The sequence below is a fragment of the Molossus molossus genome, unplaced genomic scaffold (genome assembly GCF_014108415.1).
Source record: "Molossus molossus isolate mMolMol1 unplaced genomic scaffold, mMolMol1.p scaffold_m16_p_10, whole genome shotgun sequence".
NCBI lineage: Eukaryota > Metazoa > Chordata > Mammalia > Chiroptera > Molossidae > Molossus > Molossus molossus.
Window position 1 is genome coordinate 95567598 of NW_023425345.1, and position 22887 is coordinate 95590484.

A 22887-nucleotide genomic window follows, 5' to 3' on the forward strand; every position below is an offset into this window, starting at 1 on the left:
AGCTACCAAAGAGTGTTTATACAATATTTGTCAATAATAAGGACCAACAACACAATAAAAGTCCCCAAGGGAGAGAAAGGGAATAAGGGAAATAAGGGAGGGAAGGAGAGGGAGACAGACATGGATTAGTTGTTCTACTTGCTTATGTATTCTCTGTTTGGTCTTTGCATGTGCCCTGACTGGACACCAAACCCACAGCCTTGATGTCGGGATTACGGTCTAACCCACCGAGCTACCCAGCCAGGGCCCAAGTAACTTCTTACATATATTTTTTATCCTCACCAGAGGACTTTTTTTTTTTTTTTTTTTTGCATTTATCTTCAGATAGAGCAGGAGGGAGAGAGGGAGGAAGAGAGAAAGAGAAACATGGATGTGAGAGAGACACATCGAGCAGTTGCCACCCACACAACCCCAACCGGGGCCAGGGACAAACTACAACCGAGGTACGTGCCCTCAGCGGGAACCGAACCCAGGACTCTCTGTTTCACAGACCGACGCTGTAACTGTTGAGCCAAACTGGCCAGGGCAATTTCTTCTATTTTTTAATAGCTCTAGGAATGGATAGTCTGGAGCCTCACGAACCCCATTTCAGTAGTTGGCAATCCTAAACATTCTAAACAACCCGAAAACTTCTTCCACTGGGGTCACGACAGTGACCCCTGAGCCCACCTGCCACTGCCACGGGCCTCTCACCTGTGCTCCTGCGTGGTGTACTTGAGCAGCTCGGCCAGCTGCAGCGGGTACTTGCAGATCTTCTGCACGGGCGTGAGCAGGAAGCCATCGATGGCGATGTCGATCATCTGCTGCAGCAGGCGGCACGCCTCGAAGAAGTGCCGGTAGCGGCCCTGCTTCATCAGGCCGGCCAGCTCCGCGCAGGCGCCCGGGTGGTTGTTACAGTACTCGGAGTAGATGGCGAAGCCCTCTTGCTGGGAGGAGAGGGGAGACAGCGTCAGGAGGCTGTGGGGGGCTGTGGGCTGAGGCAACGTCCGGCAACACCCACTCCTACGCGAGGGGGCATCCCCGGGAGGGGGCGATGGCACCCCAAGTCCTTCTGCAGTGTTTTTCATGCCTGGGCAAGAGGGCCAGACCTTCTCTGTGGGAAGGGGCCACAGGCCGACTCTCCAGGCGGTTCTTATCTCTGGGGCAGGGAGAGGCCGCTCTAGGTCAGAGTCCGGCCCCTTCCAAGCAGTCTTCCTCAGACCAGGAAAGGGTGTGGCACAGGTGCCAGGACTTCCCCGGGGAAACGGCGCTCCCTGCTGTCACCCTCCTCCCCAGCTCTGAGAGAGGAAGGTGCTGTTCTGCCCAACTGGCTCCCTTCCTTGTCCTCTTCTTCTCTCTGATAAACGCCTTGACCATGACCAAGAGGCGAGATTCAAAGCTACCGCCTTCTCACCACAAGTCTTCTCCTTCACATCCACTGCCTGGCTCCCAAGGTGTGGCCCGCCCACCTGCACAGGCAAGCCCATTGCTCACTTCCTTTCCCCTTGGGTCACTTCCAGGCCGCAGCCACCCTGCCAGCTTCTCTGTGGTGCCCGCCCTTCTCCTGACTCTGCAGAGCCCGGTCCAGCCCTCCTCCAGCCCTCCTCCAGCCCTCCTCCAGCCCTCCTCCAGCCCTCCTCCAGCCCCCCTCCAGCCCTCCTCCAGCCCCCCTCCAGCCCTCCTCCAGCCCTCCTCCAGCCCCCCGGGGGTGGCTGCACACTCCCAGGAGCAGCGCGGCCTGGCGCTCGGCCTCTGCTCCCACCCAGGTGCGTCCTCACTGCCGCTGGACTTCATGGTCACAACGTCTACCTGCCCAGAGCTGTGTTCCTTTCTGGTCACGTCCACGTCACAGTTCATACACCATGTGCTCAAACCCAACTCCTCCACCGACTCCTTCTCCCAAGGGCAGGTTTTCCTCACCCGCCTGTTAACTCTTTCAGACTCAAAACCCTGCTGCTTTTGTTACCTATGACCAGTCTTGTCGGTGTGTCCTCACAATACCCCTCAACAAATCTGTCTTTCTGTGTGTCCACTGCCTCCGCCCTTGCCGGGGCCCAGAAGCAGCAACTCTCTGTTCCGCAGTCCGACTCCCGTCCCCCAGGCGGGATCCACCTTCTGAGGCTTCTCCCCATCAGGCGCCGCCAGCTCGCAGCCTGACCTTCGGCGACCTCTGGAGCCCTCCTCAGCTCCTTGGATCTGGCCCAGCAGGCCTCTCACGGTGGATCTTCCCGCTCCCACTACCCCCGCGGGCTCGGTCCCAGCCTCAGAAGGCAGCCTTCCTGGGGCCCAGCTCCACTCCACGGCCTCTGCGAAGCCACTGGCCCAGCACAGCGCGCGCTGCCCAAGGAGGCGGGGTGGTTGTCACTGCTGCTGTTATGAGTACTGTTACGCCCTGGCCACTGGCTGGGGACAGAATCTCCCCCCTCTGAAATCTTTCAGTATTAAATAGTGACAATCATCCATGACATGACAAGCTCATGCCATCATCATAAGACTATCCTAACGCAGGCACAGCGGTCACAGGCTTGGGTCCCAGAGCCACACGCCTCGGTGTGAATTCCCCTCTGCCACCCACCAACATGTGGCCTGGTCAGTTACTCCCTGGGCTTCAGATTCCTCGCCCGTAACATGCGGACAACAGTCATACCAGCCTCGCCGCAGTACAGGAGCTAACATAAGACGATTCTGCAGACAGTGCTTAAGGTATAATAGACAATTAACAGGTACTGTTAAAAATTACTCCAAACCACATGAAAGTGGAAACACTTTGGGTATTTAGCTAAAGATGAACCATATAAATCAATCAACTTACTTTGCAAGTGACATCTCCACCCCATGGGAAATTAATCTAGCAAACAGTCACAAAAAGGACCCCTATTTTTAGGGAAGAAAGAGTACAGAGGTATTTAACCGGATGTTGTTAATAAAGAAGTAACGGGTGACGTACATGTTGAAGAAAGCAGGATCCTATTTCACTTAAGTGAGGTTCCTCTTTATTGTACTGTTTCTCAAGGTCTTTCAGGAACTTTCTTTGGAATTTGTAAATGTCTTCGATGTTTCCGAAAATGGTGGCCAGTTGTGCAACCGTGAACATACCCGTGTGCTTGCGACACTGTCGAATATAGCCCTGCAAAAGGGACAGCAGGCTTTTAAAAACGAATCTGGAAATTCATAGAAATGACTTCTTTCAGTAATACAGTATTTTGGGTCCTAAGCCATTGTCCTGGAGCAGATTTTAATTAGAGAAGATTATTTTCACCTCTTTGGGCCTCTGGTGGGATAATCATACTTCCATGACTACAATGTGCCATATTTTTAAAATAAAACAAAAGAGAAAAGACATGTGTGGCTGATGTATCATTCAAAAAACCCTACCAAGTTTCCAGATTTTACTCATGAAACAAGTTGCTTAGTTTCAAATACTAGTTCAAAAATTGGCGTTGTTGCCCTGGCCGGATTAGCTCAGCGGCTGGAGCATCAGCCTGCGGACCAATGATTGGCGGGTTCAGTTCCAGTCAAGGGCGTGTACCTTGGTTTCGTTTGTGCCCAGCCCTGGTCAGGTCGTGCGGGAGGCAACTAGTCGATGTGGCTCTGTCACATCGATGTTTCTCTCTGTCTCTCTCTCTCCCTCCCTCCCCCTCTATCTGATAATACATAGAAAAATATCTTCGGGTGAGAAATAAAAAGAAAAAAAAATCGGTGTTGTTATATTTTTTCTGACCTCTTCAGATAGTCATTCCCCTATCCCTAACGCTGTTTCCAGCCAAGAAGACTTGTCAGACACTGAATACCACGAACAGCTGTAGCTCTGCTCACTGTCATGGCCAAGGGACACCTCACCCGGGGCTCCACCGTCACCTGCTTTCTATTCATGGCCTCAGTCTGTAGCTCTTTAACCCAAGGCCTGCGCTAGTTAGAAACTATTAATTACGCACCGTTCACACTATGGCTTTCGTAGGAGTTAGTGAGGTAGGAAGGAAAGGCCATAAATATATGTAATAATTATTCACAAATTAGCAACATGTAGTTACAGACTAGATTGACTAAATGGTTAAATCCCACCACCAACTATTTGGTATAAATTTTAACAAGACACTGTTAAAGTTCAGGGGGACAGGCTCTGGGGCCGACTGCCCGGTTTAAGTCCCAACCCCCAGACTTAACTTCTCTGTGCCCAGGTTCCTCATCTGTAATACGGGCTAAGAGGACCTGCCTAGTGAGAGTAAAATAAGTTAACCCAGGTAAAGGGATGCACATAGCCAATGCTCACAATTATTAGCAACTGCTGTTACTTTCCTAATATGTCACTTTAAAGAAGGTCCCTTAGCCATAGAGTCACAGAGAACAGCATGGGCACACAAATAAGCTAAAACTGTGTATCTGTGTGCGGCCAGTTAACGCGGTTACAAATAGTGTGCTCGTCTTCAGTGCAGAGATCAGCCCCCGCGGCCAGGACAGCTGGAATGACCCGCAGGGCAAACAGCAGTTCAGAGTAATGCTCACACAAAACCCATAGAAACGAAGAATGCCACGGGAGAAATGAAAGGTACTGCACAGCAGAGCTATCACGGCGCTGTAGAATACAGCCTTGGCTATCCCGGGGTGAAGGCAATTCTCCTGTTTGCTTCTGTCTCCATCTAAGTGACTCGGAATCTCGGCCGCGAGACAGTGGCTGGAGGCAGCAGGCTGTAGACAGCGACAAGCCTTTGACTCCCTGTAAGTCAAGTGGGTTTCACGTACAGGGTGTTGCCTTCTCTGACAGTCACTTGCTCTGAACAGTGTACGAGTTCAGTCCGGAAGGGGACAGTGGCACAGTGCCCCGGAAAGAACACTGGCTGCAAAGCCGGGCGGACAGCCGTTATGCTCACCACGGCAGATGCGTGTTCAATGCGTGAGCAGCGTGTGCAAGGACCAGAGACGGAGGAGAAATGAGGGCTCTAGAAAAATATGTACAGAGGAGGTTCTGACGGGCAGAAGAAAACCGTGTGGCATACCAGTCACGGGACAACCTCGGTGAGGCCGCACGCCTGGCGTCTTACCTCACAGATGTCCTTGAGGTGCTTGATGTACACCCGCTCGGTGTTCATGATCTCCTGGATGACGTTGGTCCTCATCTGGTGCTTGCTCTCGGCGTGCTTGTGGCGGGTCCTGCCGGCATCCTCCTCCTGCTCCTCGCCCTGCGTGCTGCTGGAATTCTCCGACAGCTCTTCCTGATTGACGCGCAGCTGCAGTGCACACAGGGACGGGGCTGGGGGGCCGCTCGGAACCGGGCAGGAGGCACCTGACCCTCGCCCGTCCCATGCACTCGGCAGAGCCGCACGGCACCAGCAGCTCAGAACACAGCGGCAGCGCCAAACCCCTGGTCACCTCACTTCAAAGTTTCCCTTCGACTCAGTCGAAGTTCTAAAAGGTTTGGTGGAAACAATTAGCAAGAAGGGAATCTGTGCAAAGAGTGACTTGGCCGAACCGCCCAGCCGCTCCCGCAGGGACGGGGGAAGGGTGGAAAGCACCAACACTTACTCTGACAAAGCTCGCAGGGAACCAGGCCTCCTTATCCTCGCTCCGGCCCCACCACCAGTCCTTGTTGGAGGCTTCCAGCACCTGGATGACGTCGCCCGCCTTGAAGCCCAGTTCCTGGTCGTCCATGGTCACATGGTCCCACAGCGCTTCTGCACAGACCACGCTGCCATCGCTGATCAGCTGAATGAGACAGGCAGGCACGCTCAGTGTGCAGTCGGGGGTGAAGGGGCGGGGGCGGGGGGTCTGTGTGCTGTCTCAGGTGAGATGCGTATCTCCTAGATCTCAGTTGTGTACACCAGTGGCTTTGGGTCAATACCCACTGACTATTACACAAAATGAACGAAGAAAACCATATTAGGGAAAAGAAAAATCAGGTGAGCCTCTCTCACATGATCTTAAAGGAAATCCCAAATCCACTTTTTAAAAAATGTATGACTAGCTCACTTATCTGTAGATCAGTTAACGAACAAATCTGAATGTCTCGAACATTCACCCGAGAAATGGTTTCCGAGCTGCCAAGCAAGACCCCGCCGAGCCAAGCCTCCCAGGATCAGGCACATGCTTGACCGCAAGACCTCAGCGTCACCCAGAACATAGTATTCTTGCTTTATTCACAATTTGAATAAGCTTTGTATGTATCTTTATGGTTTACTGCAGTCACAGAGAACACAGCATGAGCTCTGGAGGTCCAACAGTCAATAATGCAAGTAAAGAGCAGACCGCTCCTGAGTCTACCGCAGGGGCAGATGACATCCATCGGCCGGCTCCTGGGGTCTCCGTCGTATTCTAGAGCAACGCTAGGCGCCGTTAAAGGGACACTAGCTCTGTGCAGAACTCCCAAAGCTGGCCGTGCCTTCTGGCAAGGCTCAAGATACAGACTGGTAGAAAGAATACGACTCTCAGTGAGAAGCACGTGGTTAACGTCATTTACCAGTGAGTCGTTAAGCCTCTTAATTTCAGAGTGTTGATTAAAATATGGACAATGACTGTTCACATGATCTCTCAGATGGGCTGTGAGATTTCTGATAACGGGAGCACACGCCAGAAACCGAACGGCACTGCCTGGTGCTGCTCTGGTCACGCCAAGGGAGGAACTGACTCACGCAAGTCGTCCTTGAAAATGCCAGAAACGCAGTGTTTGTTTAGTCAAAATTCTAGGTTTTAGGATACGTGTAGCAGGAAATAATCAGAGAGCAAGGTCGGGAGTGATGCTGGCCCCTCAAGACCGGGCGCCCACCAGTCATGTCTGGGACCCCAGTACCTCGTTGATGGCCAGCTGCTCCCCGCCGGGCTGCAGGTATCTGGGGTTGGCCTGACAGAGGTCTTCATAGCTGTAGTCCTCCTCACTGCCGTTGTCGTCCACTAAGGCAGAGGACTCAGTACCTCCATCTGAAGAAACTAAAAATGTGATGGCATGGTTTAAAAGACAAACATTGTTAAATGACAAAATAACTGATGATAGAGAACACACACATCCTGCAAGAGAAAATATTCATTTTTATCTTACCCAGAGTAAGGAATCATTAGAAAGTTTCTACTGACCTACGAATCCAAAGGTAGTAGTTAATGCTACAAAGAGCTGGGGTTAAGTGTCGCATTAAGAAGGGGAACATTTCTCCCGGCTGGTGTGGCTCAGTGGTTGAGCGTCGACCCATGCACTAAGAGGTCACTGATTCGATTCCCGGTCAGGACATATACCCAGGTTGTGGGCCCGATCCCCAGTGGGGGGCATGCAGGAGGTGGCCAATCGATGTTCTCGCTCATCGATGTTTCTCTCTCTCTCTCTCTCCCTTCCTCTGTCTCTCTAATATATCAATAATGAAAAAAATATATTTTTTAAAAAGAAGGGGAACATTTCAGAGACTACTGCCAACATGAACACACAGCGTTATTTCATGAGTTAGGATACTGAGTGAACTATGTGTGACTTAGTTGAAAATTTGTACTGCAAGTGGATATCAAAAATATAAATATAGCCCGGCCAGTGTGGCTCAGTGGATTAAGCATCATCCCACAGACTGAGAGGTCCTGGTTCGATTCCTGGTCGGGGCACGTGCCTGGGTTGCAGGGGGTGCCAGTAGGGGGCGTGCAGTAGCCGATTGATGTTTCTCTCTCATACTGATGTTTCTCTACCTCTCTAAAAAGTCAACAAAAACAAATAATGCTTCTAAGCAATGTGTTAATAAAACTTGAGGAGGAGAAGGAAATAAGAAAAATAATCCTTTTTCAAAAGCCTTCTGCTTCCATCTTTTACCTGGAAGGCAGCAGCACTGCAAACCAACAGGGCCTAGTACATCACTCAGTGGAAACAGGTCGTCGTTTTGACTAGTTTTCCATATGTGAAAGGGTTGGAACTCACAGTATCAGAATTGAGAATTTACCAAAAAAGAGAGAAAGAACTTTTAAGGATGGGTATAAAATTTTGGATTAACCACCTTATATTTAGATTCTTTTTTCTTGGGACAGTGGGCTAATCTGTCCCTGAGCGAAGGGAATTTAATGAACAACAGAATATTCCTTGTGAAGACGGGGACGGCTTCCCGGAATGAAACCTGGCTGGATCTGAGGCACACGGATGTGGACAGCAGTCCATCGGCTAAAAGATGGGACCGGAAGAGCAGGGTGGGAGGGCCCTGCGGGGGCTTCGGGACCTGGCGCTGGCAGTGGGGTGCACTTTTAGGTGGAGTAGGGGAGTGACAGGTTTCGAATAGAGGTCTCCTGACTCCATAGAAAGAACAAGGTGTAGAGTCCCCGAGGCCTGGTGTGAACTTCAGCCCTGCCCCTCCAACGGCATGAGACCCCAACCAAGCAACGTCATCTCTCTGCGCTTTATATTCTTCTGTGGAAAACATGTTTTCTTTCTTTTTGGAGAATTAAGTGAGATCATGTGTGTTGAGCTCCTCGCATTCTGATTCATAGTTGGAACTCACTGGAAGAGCATTACTGTGGTGATGGCAGTGAGCATGGCGGGAGCAGGCCGGGGGCAGAGGCCAGGTCGGGACACCAGAGGGGGTGCAGTTGACTGGACAGAGTAGTACGGAAGTGCTGCACCCAGGGCATGGCCACAGGGCATGAAATTCAGAACGCCGTGCAGGTCAAGCTGATGTCTGGAGCAACAAAGACGATGAAGTCAACAAGGATTCGAAAAATCCCAAGTTGCTGGGAGAATTAATAAGCAAAGGGGGTCAGGGAGAAGCCAGTGTGGTGAGAAGGGTGCACGCTGATTTGGGGTGCAGTGGGAGGGAGCTGCCCTCGCTTCTACGGATTCTGAATTTCTAACACCTTACTATTCGGGGACAGGTCTACTTCCTAAACAGAAGAATTTTTTTTCTTTACAAATACTTTTAAAAAAATCCTCACCTGAGGTTAGGTTTTTATTGATTTTGGAGCGAGGGGGATATCGATTTGGTTGCCTCCCGTATGCACCCCAGCCAGGGATCAAACCCGCAGCTAAGGCATGTGCCCTGACTGAATCGCACGGGACCTTTTGGTGTGTGGGATGATGCCCAACCAACTGAGCCACACCGGCCAGGGCAGAACAACTTTCTTTTTTAAATGACGTTTTCTATTCTTTGTTTTGTACTAAGTCTTCGAACCCCGATGTGCATTTTACACGCACAGCCCGTCCCTCTGGACGGGCCCCACTTCAGGGGCTCCACACCATGGCCAGCCCGCCCGTGCCCCGAGCTCTGCAGCCCAGGCCCTCACAGCTGCCGCCTTCCCCAGCACTTCGGCTGTGCTGTTGCTGTGACCACCTTTTCAAAAGCAACATGTTTGATCAAAAGAGCCTAGAATTCTCGCACTAACACAGCAAAAACTATCGAAAAAGACTTGCAACAACGGAGGGTAATAAACATTGTGACAATGAGCTCTATGGATTGATTTCAAGCATCGGATTCTTCTTTTCCTCGCGAGCACAGACAGGACCACGATGCTGAGACACGGGGAGCACGTGGAGCGCGGCATGGGAAGACGGCGGCCCCCACTCTCCCCTCGATGCCCGTCCTCTGTGCCTGAGCTCTGCACAGCGCACGTCCTGGGGATGCCCAACAAGCCAGGTCTCCGCCAGGGCCCAGGCTGTACACGTGCTCTCCTGAGGCCTGGGGTGCTCCTCTGCACCTGGAAACCCCACGCCCCAGCTGGGGGCACCTCCTCTTCAGAGCTGTCCCCCATCCTTCCTTCTACGGCAGCACCTGCACGGTGAAGCCGAACCCACCAGTCACACATCCGTGTCCCGGCGAGGCGAACGGTGGTCTGTTCACAGCTGGGACGGTCTGACAGTCAGTCAATCCGGGATGTGCTGGTGACTAGGCAGCTGAGCGGTGCTGGGGGGGGGGGGCGTTGCAGGCAGGCGGGCAGCAGAGCCAGCTGTGTGTGCCCACACATGTCAGGCCCTCTCGGCTAATGCCACCCGCCCTCAGGGGGCGTCCCTCAGAGCACAAAGCTGGTGCTCCTGTGGCCCAGGGGTTGGGGGGGGGGATCTTGAGACACGCAGGCCGCCTGCCTGAGCAGGGTGACCTCTGCCTCCGGGGCCGCGGGGAGTGCTGCAGGCGGAGAACACGAGGTCGCCTGGTCCAGTGCCCTTTCCTGTGTGTGTCTGCGTGGGGGTGGGGAGGGCTCGAGGAAGCAAACGTACATCTTTCTGAAGGCACTCATTCTCTTAGACTACAGAGGACATAACACTGAAGCCGAAAGTCTCTGGCTGGAGTCCTCGGCGCCCCAGGGATCCCGGGTGAGGAGGACAGACACAAACCCCTGGGCGGCCAGGGGCCCAGAGTGGCGGGACTCCGCCAGCATCAGCGAGCGCCGACCTACACAGCCCGGCACCAAGGGCATGGCTCCTACGACAGGTCAGCAGTGGTTGGCCCGAGGCAGCGACGCTCAGGAACACAGGTGTCTGGGCCTCTTGCCCACAGCAGAGCCCTGGAAATGACACGTTCTCCCTCAAAGACCCATGAACAGTGTTTTCCTAAGGAGAATTCCATGCCATTGGATCTGGCGGGTGCTGTGACAATCGGTAAAGAAATATAAAAGCCAGCAGTGATCATGCGCACGTCCGCAATTCGCAAGGGGGTGCTGGAAGAAAACTATTTGGAAAGAGATACGGACTTCACATACTGAATGATCTCGGACTTGCTATCGTAAACACTGAGAAAAATGGCTCGGGCTGAGGCGCTTCCTAAGATTTCAACAGTGAATGTTTCAACACCACAGATAAGAATTTGCTGAGGACGGTGGAAGCCAGAGGGTTCCGAGTGCAGGGGCCAGCCAGGTGGGGCAGGAGGCCGGTGTGGGACAGGATGTGGACAAGGGAAAGGCTACGGACATTAACAGAAAACACCTGGCCTTAGAAACTTTCCAGCTAAATGACCTTGGGGCAAGTCACTTTATCCTCTTCCAACCTCAGTTTTCCTATCTGTAAAATGGGATTAAGTTTAAATGGGCTCTCTTTAGAGGCCATTCTTTTAAAAAAATTTTTATTCCTTACCAGAGGATACTTTTCTATTTATCATCAGATAGAGTGGGAGGGAGGAAAAGAGAGAGAGAGACAGAAAGAAACAATCATAGGGCTGGGGAGGAACCGCAACTAAGGCACGTGGCCTTGACCGGAATCGAACGTGTGACTCATTGGTCTGCAGGCCGACGCCTAACGGCTGAGCCAAGCCGGCCAGGGCCTCTGCCATTCTTTTTCTTCTGCCTCTCACATCCCATGTCCAAGTCATCGGCAAATTCTACTCTTCCTTCAGAATGAGTCCAGAATGCAGCCACTTCTCACCCCTCTCCCGCTGCTCGAGCCTTGATCACCTCGAGTTCGGTCACGCCCGCAACACCTTACTGGCCTCCCTGTCCCTGTCCTACAATTCTCATTGAGGCGGCCAGAATGATAATGCTAACCCAGTCAGAAGTTGGGTCATTCGTTCCGGGGCATCCGCAGTGGAGAAAGCCCAAGTCTTTGAAGACTACCTCCAGCCCCGGCCCTGCCCACCAACACCGCATCGCTCACCCCCTCGCGGGCTCCGCCTGCTGGCCGCCTGCTTTATACACCAGGCACCCCTCGCTCGGCCTGCCGCTCCGGCACCGGACACCCTCCCCCAGCACACAAACCATAAGCAAGTCCTTCCCTGACCATCGAATGCAACACTGCAACTCTGACCCCACCCAGTCCTCCTTCCTGGTTTACTTCCCCAGAGCATGTACCACCATCTAACGTATTGTGTTCGTGGTCTGCCCCCCAACTAAAATGTCAACTACAGAAAACAGTGATTTTTGTCTGCTTTGTTCTTTTTCTTTCATCCGCACCTGAGGATGAATAGACAGTGGTCCCCGCCACTTCGCCTTCCACTTTCGCGGCTTCACTCTATCGGGGTTTTTACAAATATATTCATTAAAAAGGTGATCGAGACAGTGAAAATGATACCGCGCGCGCTTGGTTGTCTGAGTCAATTACACACCCTGTATTACAATCACAATTGAAATTACTGTGCGTATGGACTGTAGGCCTAGGTATTCGAGCCCCCAGGAATCCTTCAACGCCAGGTGCAGCGGTGAATCCGTTCCAGGCTCTAGCGGTTGCACTGGTGTTGAAGGATTCCTGGGGGCTCGAATACCTAGGCCTACAGTCCGCACGTACAGTAATTTAATTGTAATTGTAATACAGGGGTGTGTAATTGACTCAGACAACCGAGTGCGTACTGTATCATTTTCACCGTCTCAGTCAACTTTTTAATGAATGTATTTGAAGAAACCACGATAGAGGGCGGCCGCGAAAGTCGAAGCGCGAAGTGGCGGGGACCACTGTATATAGATGATTTCTTGGTTTTCTTTTTTGGTTAATCCTCACGGGAGGATATTTTTCCATTGATTATTTTTAGATCTCGTGGAAGGGAGGGTGGGAAAGAGAGAGAGAAACATCTATGTGAAAGAGACACAGAGATTGTTTGCCTCCCACACGACCCCAGATCGAACCTGCAACCCAGGTACATGCCCTTGACCTGGAATCAAACCTGTGACCCTTCGGTCTGTGGGCTGATGCTCTAACCTCTGAGCCAAACTGGATAAGGGGACTGAGGATACGGTTTGGTTGATTTTTAGAGAGAGAGGAAGAGTGGGGGAGGGAGGAAACGAGAGGCAGAAGGAGGGACGGAGGGACGGAGGGAGGGACCACTGGTTGCCTCCAGTACTGGGATTGACCCTGCTCCCTGTATATGCCCTGACCAGGAACCTAACCCGAAACACTTTGGTGCATGGTACAGCACTCCAACCAACTGAGCCAGGGCTGTCTGCTTTGTTCTTAATTGTATCCCTAACACCTAAACCGCCTGGCACACACAGGTGCTCAGTAAGTGTTTACTGGATAGATGGACAGACGATAGATGGGAAAACAGCACATGAACTAAGAGCAGGGCTTTGAGGTCAGACTGACCTGGCTTCAAATAATCATGCTGCACAAATTCTTCAACATTTTTTTTTAGTGTGCGTCCTTTGTCAAGTTCTTGTCTCAGGTTTTTCACCTGTTGAATGTGGATAATAATACCCATCTCACAGGGTCGTTGGTAAATTCTCAACAAGCAACTGTTATTAGCTTGTGGTGAGCCACAAATGAAATAATGATACACAAAAGCACCGAAAAAAACCTTAAAGAAATGCAAGACTATTTTACTGGGCGCTCAGAATGTGCCCAACATTGTTTTAAGCCTATCTGCATGACTCAGGCTCACGACGCTGCTCTGTAGTGGGTGCTATTGGTTTCCCAATTACAAAGGAGTAGGCTTAAGTCCCAACACCACCCAGCTGTGTGCAGAAGCCCCGAGCCCGCCTTGTCTAACTCCTGCCCGCTGGGCGCACGCCCTCTTCCGGTACTAGTACTAACTCTGCTGCCGGTGAGAAGACGAGAGCCACTGGGCAAATATTAGAAGAGCTTAGTACCCCAAATCTAGTATTTCTACATCATTTTGGCTAGCAGCAAATTCACTGGTCCTCCGCTTCTTTTACTAACCTTTTCGCCCTTCTCCTCATCCCTGTCTCCAGCTGGGCGTCCTTGGCGGTCATAACCTCAACTATATCATGGATTTATAGACTCTTCTGCGTTGGTGATTCCTGGTGTCCCTGCCTGTAACTTCTGTGAAATGTCACGAGCTGGACCTTCCAGTGTCTGGTGTCCTGGGTGGGAGGACCTCAGCGTGACTTCTGGACGCTGCGCAGAGCAGTTTTCTCTCATCCTCCACACCGTCTGCACATGATTCCCTGCTGAGGCCAGAACCCCTCCTGGGAGGGGCGGTCTTTCTGTTTCTGCGCCCCCAGCACCGAGCACAATACCTGACGTATAGAAGGCACCCCATCGATCTTTTTCAACCGAACTGTGAATCGCTGATGGGGAGACTAAGGTTCCAAGAAGTGCATTTATCTGGGCGACACAAGTGCTGGGTCCGAGGCAGCGGGATGCACACGTAGGACCCCTGCCTCCCATTGACAATGCATCCCAACCTCTAGCAGAAAACCCTTCTGTCTCCACAGTCCCCCACCCCTACCCCAAGCCACCCTAGATGTTACTTCCAAGGTAAATGTCATAAAACAGTGGTTTCATCATTTTCACAAGGAAGTACATAGTAGTTATCTATTGCTCATCACAAAATTCTTCTGTGGTGTGTCAAAGCCCTGCCATCTGACCTCAGCCTACTTGAACAGTCGTTATGTCCCACGGGGCAGGGCACTTCACCATGGGCACGGGCGTCCTCCGGCCTCGTGGTCACGCCTAACGCGGACGTAGAACCACTAACTTCAATGGCTTCAAAATCTTCAACTACAGAGTACAGGTAATAATGATGACTTTTTATTTCAGGGAATTTTGCATGATGTCGTACTACTATACATGCTCAGAATGTGCTTCAGCAAAACTAGGCAAAATAAAGAGATTCTCAAAATACAAGAGTACGTGTCTTTCCTTTTTTCCCCTGTGGTAAAAAAACATGGTAATTAACCAACCGAACCATTTTTAGGTGTACAGCTCAGTACCGTAACGTATATTCAGTTACGTATATTCACATGGTTGTGCAGCAGACCTCCAGAACCTTGCAAAACTGAAACCTGACACCCGTTAAACACGCATTCTCCCTCCTTCCTCCCCATTCCCGGGCAAACGCCTTGCTCCTTTGTGTTTCTATAAATGTGATGACTGGTTACTCTGTATCAGTAGAATCAAACAGTCTTTATCCCTTTGTAACTGGCCTGTTTCACTTAGCATAATGTACCCAAGGTGCACCTACATGCTTAAATGTGTCCGAATTTCCTTCCTTTGTAAGGGGGAATAACGTTCTATTGTATGCGCACACCATGTTTTCTTTCCCCATCCATCTGTTGATGGACAGCTGGGTTGCTTCCACCCCTTGGCTATTGTGAACAGTACTGCTATGAACATGGGTGTGCACGTATCTCTTCGAGATCTTGCTTTGAGTTCTTCTGGAGACACATCCAGAAGTGGGAATGCTGGATCACACAGGAATTCCGTTTCAACCTTTGGAGGAAGAACCGTACTGCCTTCCACTGCAGCCGCACTATTCTATATCCTCACCAACAGTGCACAGGTTTCCAATTTCTCTTCCACCTTGCCAACTGCATTATTACTTGTACTGAATCAACCGGTGTGAAAAGGCCATTTTGAAAATGATCTTGTAAACATGGAGCAAAGACCACTGCAACTGGAAATCACGTGTAAATCCCAAACTCCTAGACACTTGATAAGAGGCAGGCAAGCCGAGTGAGGACATCGGCTATCACGGAAAAACTCTGCATATGGATTCTTAGCACATACTTTTGTCTAGGGACAGTTCTGAGACAGAGCACCTTTTCCATCCGTGTAGATGTGTAAATATTCTAAATTTGTAAGATGTGAATCTTCAACACTCTTGTTTAGTCATTACAGTTGACATTCTTCTGGGAAGGCTGCGGTGCGGGTCTGCTAGTCACTGAACTTGGGCATCTTCTTTGGGTGGCACCATCAGTCCTACCAGCCTGCCCCTCACACAGTCCCGTCTTAAGATTCAGCCTGCGGCCCTGGCCGTTTTGGCTCAGCGGTCAGAGCGTTGGCCTGCGGTCCAGAGAGACCCGGGTTCAGTTCCCGCTAAGGGCATGTACCTCGGTTGCAGTTTGTCCCCAGCCCTGGTTGGGTTGTGCGGGTGGCAGCCACTCGATGTGTCCCTTTCACATTGATGTTTCTCTCTCTCTCTCTCTCTCTCTCTTCCTAACTCCCTCCCACTCTATCTGAACAAAAAATGGAGAAATGTCCTTGGGTGAGGATAAAAATAAATAAATAAAAATAAAATAAATAAAATAAAAAGAGTCAGCCTGTGAATTCTCCTGCCTCCAAACCAGCACTCTTCATTACTTCCCAGGGACCTGATCAGCTCTCCAGCTGCAGCTCTGCCCAGGGGCCCCGCCCACGGGCCCCGCCCAGGACAGGTGCAGCTGGAGAACACCTGGGAGAGCTGTCACTCCAGAAAGCACAGGCCAGCTTCTCCCTCTGGAGCACTGTCGCAAATACAATTAGAGATGACACGAGTTTTAAAAAATGCCAACAGTAAACAGCCTCCACATTCCTCAGAAACCAACAAACATCCTTCTGTCTGAATTTAGATTTTAGATTTCTGAAGGCCCGAAACCTGACAGCTGATTACGAAGGTGACTGTTTATGACAGGAAATATCAAATATCACCAACAATGGAAAACCATTTGGTAACACGTGTCAAAGGATAAGGACTTCCTATAGGAGTTATGCACAGAGCAAAAAACAGGCCCTCTGCTCACGTCCCTGGTGGGAGTTTTTCAATAGGCCTCTTTCCTGTTTGGTTTATTTCTGTTCATTTTAAGGGCTTTTGATCAGACTGACAGAATTTCAAAAGCACTGGCCTGGGAGTTCAAAGACCCTGGTTTGGGTCCCAGCGAGCCAGGTTAGAAGAGGCCCTGACCTCCCTCCCTGGGCCTTGCCTCCTCGCCTGTAACTGGGGAGCACACCAGCTGCCGTCCTGTCTCACCTGGCGGGGGGCTGTGGCAGAGCTTCTAAAATAAGGGGAAGGTAAGAACGGGCAGGCTGGGCTTCACACCCAGGCACTTGGCAGACACGGGCTACATCCACGAAGGGTCTCAGCCTTCACTCACCACGCCCGTTCCCCAACGAGCAGCACCCGTCCGGCCAGGGCGGCCCCTCTGCGGGACTTCCCCTCCCTAAACCAGCGCTGGCCGCAGGGAAATTCCCACACTTAGAACAGTCTGTTAAAAACATGTCTTTTAGAAAACCTCCTGCGGATCACTCAGACTTCCTCAGGTCTGAGATAAGCCCTTCTTGTTTCCCATCTGCAGGCCGGAAATGGCACACAAGCAGGCAGCGAGTGTCCAGGCCGCAGGCAGCGAGTGTCCAGGCCGCAGGCAGCGAGTGTCCAGGCCGCAGGCAGCGAGTGTCCAGCCCGTAGGCAGCGAGTGTCCAGCCCGCAGGCAGCGAGTGTCCAGCCTGCAGGCAGCGAGTGTCCAGGCCGCAGGCAGCGAGTGTCCAGGCCGCAGGCAGCGAGTGTCCAGCCCGCAGGCAGCGAGTGTCCAGGCCGCAGGCAGCGAGTGTCCAGGCCGCAGGCAGCGAGTGTCCAGCCCGTAGGCAGCGAGTTTCCAGCCCGCAGGCAGCGAGTGTCCAGGCCGCAGGCAGCGAGTGTCCAGCCCGCAGGCAGCGAGTGTCCAGGCCACAGGCAGCAAGTGTTCAGCCCTGCAAGCAGCGAGTGTCCAGCCTGTAGGCAGCGAGTGTCCAGGCCGCAGGCAGCGAGTGTCCAGGACCACAGGTAGCGAGTGTCCAGGCCCACAGGTAGCGTTCACAAGACCACTGCCTCTGGGCAGAAGCCAGGAGCCCAAACCCTGATCCCCCAAGGGACTCTCAAGCCATGGAGATGCACACAGAGGGAATAAAGTGGTCACTGGAGGGTGACCTTCACTGTCAGAACATGCTATACCACTCCCAGGACCATTCCTCTCCGGCGGCCCCCAAACTCCCAGGGCATTGATCACATGGGGCAGGTTTAGGAAATAGATTCCTGCCCCAGGACAGACATGGAACCAGGTTCCCGAGGGGGTGGGGAGGCGAGGTGAGGACGTTTGCTGGGATTGCATTTCCAAAGCTCTCCAAGGATTCCCATGCCCAGCTAAGCGTGGGAACCATGGGAACCATGGCTAAACTTACTTAAACTCCCACGGAAGGAAGCGTTTGCATTCTAGAACGGGTTCATTTTGTCACCTGTCCCTGCAGCAAGCCGCAGGTCGGAAGGCAATGGATTCTTGATCTCATTGGCTGAAAACCCACACGTGTGCCACAGAGTGTCCCCTGTATTAACGAAAAGGACACAATCCTTCGCCTGCTGTGCTCTCCACCTGGAGCAACTTCCCATCCCAAACAGGTGATCAAATCCCGACTCACCCTCCCAGTCTGGCCATCACTTCCTGTGATAGGATCCAGGACTTCTCGGCTCTTCTCCCCGTTATTCCCTGACCCCTGGTGGTCACAAGGTCGGTTTTTGATGTCCTAGAAGCATGGCAGGCTTACCTCTTTCAAAATATGTATCACCATTCTGTTGTTATTATATGTTAGCTGTTTAATTATGATATTCTCACTAGCTGTTTATGTGTCTAACTCCTAACATCCAACCCCAACTCCGACCGCTGCTATGCCTTTCTCAGGGGTAAGAACTTGCATATCAGTCAGTGTTAGTTGACTGAATTAAAGAATGAAACACCCTTCACATTCTAAAATTTAAAGGAACACTGTCAGGAAAGTCACTATTATGCCTAATCTAGACTTTCAACTCATTTTCCATATAGTATTTTTGAATCTTCTAAACATAGAAAATAAGGGCCCTAGAGATGGACTTGCTAATCTTCACTGATAACCTTTAATGAGGTACAGGGTCTCCTGAACATGATTCTCTCCGGCGTGTAGCTTTACACCTGCTCACCTGGGGGCCGCCGCGGACTTCTGCTGCCCGGAGCGGTGACAGGGGTAAGTTACCTCGTGACTGAGCTTAACTGACACCAAGCCTGAAAGTGGGGTTTGTTTCTACAAATGGGTTAGTAAGTTTTATTTTAAACTACCTATGAATAACGTTCCCTCTCCTTGAGATAAAGCCAGAGCTTGTCCAGAGTCACGTCAGACGTGCTGGGAGAGGGGTGTTCGGGCCCTGGCGGGGCAGGAGGGCTGGGCCCGAGCCCTGGGCGGTCCGCGCCCTGGGCCTCCCCCTCCACTCTCCCTGGAGCACAGCGGCTTGAAAGCCCTCAGCCAGCGGCGCAGCTTCCTCCTGTTCTGGAATTTTGCTGTCATTTTCATTATTTTTTAAATCCTCACTGGAGGATATGTTTCCATTGATTTTTAGAGAGAAAGAGAGTGGAAGGGAGAGAGAGAAAGAAACACGGTTGTGAGAGAGAAACACTGATTGCCTCCCGTAAGCTCCCCGATCGGGTATCAAACCAACAAGCCAGGCATGTGCCCTGATCAGGAATCGAACCACAAACCTTCAGCGCATGGAACACTCCAACCAACAGAGCCACACCGGCCAGGGCTCATTTCTATTTTTTTGTAAACATACGCCCTCGTCTCTGGAACGCACTGAACCGGTCTTCCAAGTGAGAGCAACACAGAGCGCGCCTTTCTCACACCAAGCCCAGCAGGGCACAGCGCGGCGGGCAGCTGCAGGGCTCCGCACTGGAGCCCGTGGGCCTGGGGCGGGAGGAGGGACACCGCTCTGCACAGCAGATTCTGACACGCTGGGTCTCTAGCCACTTCGAGATCACTGCACTCGGAGCCCGAGGCTGGGTCAGGCCCTCCCTGGGCCTGGGCATGAGTGTGGAAAGCAGGATGGGAGCCATGCCCTGGGTGCGGAGGGATGCCAGAGGGAGGAGCAGAAGGACGGCGGGGCTGCCGTCACTGCCCGCCTGGCTGCCCTGCTCTCCCCCGCACTGGCTCCGCTCGCTTGGCTAGAATACACACAGCTACACCCATCAGGCTCCAGGGAGGAGGGCAGCCCAGTCCTTCGCGGACACCGGGCCATCACAGCCAGCTACGCAGGTCCACAGGCACGTCCCTGTGTACGCAGGTTTAAGCCCTGAACGCAGGAATCACTGGGCAACTTGGTTCCCTTTTTCTAACTTTTCGTTGGTGAAAGGGAGTACGTGCTGGTCTGTTATTTTCCATCGGCCAGATAGAGAAGCCATAACCACATCCCTGTCTGCTCTCAGCCCGCACAGAAAACCAATCAAAACAAGGAAGCAGCACAAACTACGAACTGCAGGTCTCCGGCGGCCCCGGATCCCTTCCCGCTGGTGGCTACAGCTCTCATTCATTTCAGGGACTTACCGGCACTCATTTAAGGCAAAAACAGAGACTTTTTAAAGCATCTATTGTATCCATGTGCAGCAGACAGCTAGAATTCTTTCAGCGAAGTATTTTCTCTTCTTTTTAAGAATACACAGACTGCATGCAATTTACAACTTCCTAGGGCAAGAGGACCACAGTGCTCTCACAGTTAAACAGAAACTAGCCTAAATGGCAATACTCACAAAAATCCTGAAAAGGAAGGGTGAACGAAAAAGCCATGGAATAACTGAATAATGGGCAATAACATTTTTGGAAACAGTATTTCTCAAAAATCAGTCCACAGCCTTACCCCTTACCCACCCCAAACTAGCAAGGCACATTTGTACATAACTCAACAACAAACTCTTATGTAAAGGAATGTCTTGGAACAGAAGCAAAAACCAGCACAATAAAAAGCAGATCCATTGTTGACTCTTATTATTTCCTATATCCTTCTCACTGCTCTGCCATAAACAAGACCAATGTCTCTGCTTTACTATGTGTACAATTACAGCTACGCTCGGGACACCGGACCAGGACAGATGAGGTTTCCTGTGAGCCCACATCTGACAAGGAGCGGCAGAGACAGACAGGCTGCAACTCTGAAAGAAAAGAGTCAAATCAGCAACGCAACAATTCTTTCTCTGTAAACATACCCATGTGAAGGCTTTCCAGACTCCAAAATCTTGCTATTTCCCCTCTAGCTACCATCCTTCTGCTTGAAAAACAGCCACACTCAGAGCAGGGTCGGGGTGCGACTGAGCATCCTGAGGAGCACACAGGCGGGCTCCGGCTCCGGAACTGCAGAAACTGCTTATTCACAGCTTTGACGCTGCTGTGACCACAGCAGCCAGAGCTGCTGCGAAGCTGACAGCGCTCCCCGCGCAGGACCTCCGAGGCTGGCTGCGGCTCCAGACAGCTCCGGACGCCAGGGAGGAAATTCTACACGAAGGCAAACCTGCACATGCCAAACCCCCACACACTCACGAGCGTATCAGGTGCAGTCAACAACCCTCCAGGAGGATGGAAGGAATGTGTTTGCTGCTTTTCATTGCAATCCCCAAGCCCGAGTTACATTTTCAGAGAGAGCTTTTGGAAAGGTATCTGTTTACTGGAGAAAAAAGCAGAGGTTGCTAGGTTCAAAAATGGACGATGTTCGGCATGACAAAAATTTGAGTTATGATACTGCATTAACTAAATTTATGAAACAACTTTAAAAGAAGAATTTTGTTTAAAAATATGTGTGTATGTTTTACTATGCAAAAATGATAGGTACATCTTTCACTATATAAAGTACATATATTCTATAATGAAGAAATTGTTTGTTTTTTTTCTAAAAGAAGGTCTCTCTAAACGACATAGGGATTATGTCCTCTATACTTTTTGGTATTTTCCAAGTTGTCGACATGAGCAAGTCTTTTATGTTGTGAAACAATTGTTAACAAACTGTGCTTCCTTCAAGTTGTTCATGACAGGAACTTTATGAACGATGAGATAATATGTGCAAAGTAGTGATCACATGGTTATCTGTCAATAAATGTTGATTAAAAAATGATAGTGCTGATTGGTAAATGCATGTTTTACCATGATGGGCTGTGGAGTGAGTGAGTCAGACCACCTAGGTTCAAAATCTGCTCTACCACAACTACGTTAGGGAAAGTCTCCAAATCTCCATCTAGCCGTTTCCAATCTGTAGAATAACCAAGGCGCCTTCTGCGGCTATTGAGAACATATTACAAAGTTTTTCAGACGGTCCTGACACTTCATTAGGGATTAACAAATGTTACCAATCAAGCTGCTGCTACTCTGAAAAATCTGAGGTCCGTAATGATGTGTTAATTTTCACAGAATCCACAGCACAAACGCTTCAGGCAAAGCTGTTATTAGTTATAATACCCATGTTGACAAGGTGCTATATTGTAGGCTTTTCTTACTGCTAAATGCTTGTGGCTATTTCTATTGACATGGTGTATCCCACCCTTCAAGGAAGGTTTTCTGGGTACTCAGGGCTTCAATAATCTACAACAAATATGTGTGCATGTGTGTGCATGTACGGTGGGCATGCACGTACATGCACACACACAATATTGCCTTCACAAAACCATATTGCCTTCAAAGCTTTCCTTTACAATATATTTTTTAACGAATTAAAAGAGTCAATTTTAAAAAGTGGTTCATAGATCATTTGCTAGGAGAATATCTATTCTTGACCACTCTCCAGAAGGTCAAGTTTCCTGAACACCATGCAGAATACTAGTTGCATAATACAGTCCATAAAACAGTTTGAAAACCACTGCCTATTACATCTACCTCTTGGAAATCCACAGGATACACAAGCTTGAAGCAGTCTAAATAATGACATCTGTCTAATCTTGTTTAAGAGAATTTCCCAATCTTATTTGGCCACAAAACTCCCTTTTTGTAATAACACATATTACTACCCCAAAGAAAGTGTCCTAGGGCCTTGCTCCTCAGACTGTGGCCCCTGGACCAGTAGCACTGGCCCGGCCTGGGAACCGGTTAGAAGTGAAGGTGCTCAAGCCAACCCGGGACCCTGGGATGAAAAACGTCATTTTAATAAGATCTAGGGCATTCAAATGCACATTCAGTTTGAGAAGTGTTGTTCGAGGAAATTCAAGAAACTCTCTAGTCTGAGGCAACATCTTGAATGCGTGACTGTTTTTCATCAAGTCAAAAACTAGTGAAGATGGTGGAGCGAGCGGGCAGAGCTGGTTTCCTCGGGGGGAAGAGGGGAAATACCGAACACAACGCAGGGACAGTGGGAATCAGTTGAGATGGGAGCCTTTCTAACAAAGCCTGAACTCCAACAGGAGGCAAGTAAAATCCACAGTGTCTTCTTTCTTCTTCTTTCTCTCTTGTTCTTTTTTTATGGGGGGGTGGAGGGTTAAAATTGCAAGTTTTCAGCAAGAAAAAGAATTTTTTGCCATTATTTCCTTGGTATCATCCCAACACTCACTTGTACTTTTCATTGGCAGCTGGTACAGAGGATGGTT

At 50.7% G+C, this 22887-nt stretch overlaps 1 protein-coding gene across 6 annotated transcripts in view; it reads right to left on the reverse strand.

Moving 5' to 3' along the window:
* SPATA13 (spermatogenesis associated 13) overlaps nucleotides 1–22887 on the reverse strand; it is a 62988-nt gene that overhangs the window by 15659 nt on the left and 24442 nt on the right. For 5 of the 6 annotated variants that reach the window (XM_036250817.1, XM_036250816.1, XM_036250818.1 and 2 more), the window contains 5 exons: nucleotides 6761–6897; nucleotides 5500–5679; nucleotides 5019–5204; nucleotides 2927–3106; nucleotides 694–926 (listed from right to left, as the gene is read on the reverse strand). In XM_036250817.1, coding sequence (XP_036106710.1) covers nucleotides 694–926; nucleotides 2927–3106; nucleotides 5019–5204; nucleotides 5500–5679; nucleotides 6761–6897 — 916 coding nt within the window. Of the gene's footprint in view, nucleotides 1–693; nucleotides 927–2926; nucleotides 3107–5018; nucleotides 5205–5499; nucleotides 5680–6760; nucleotides 6898–20529; nucleotides 20718–22887 lie in introns of those variants that run through there. The other variant, XM_036250819.1, reaches the window with a different exon arrangement.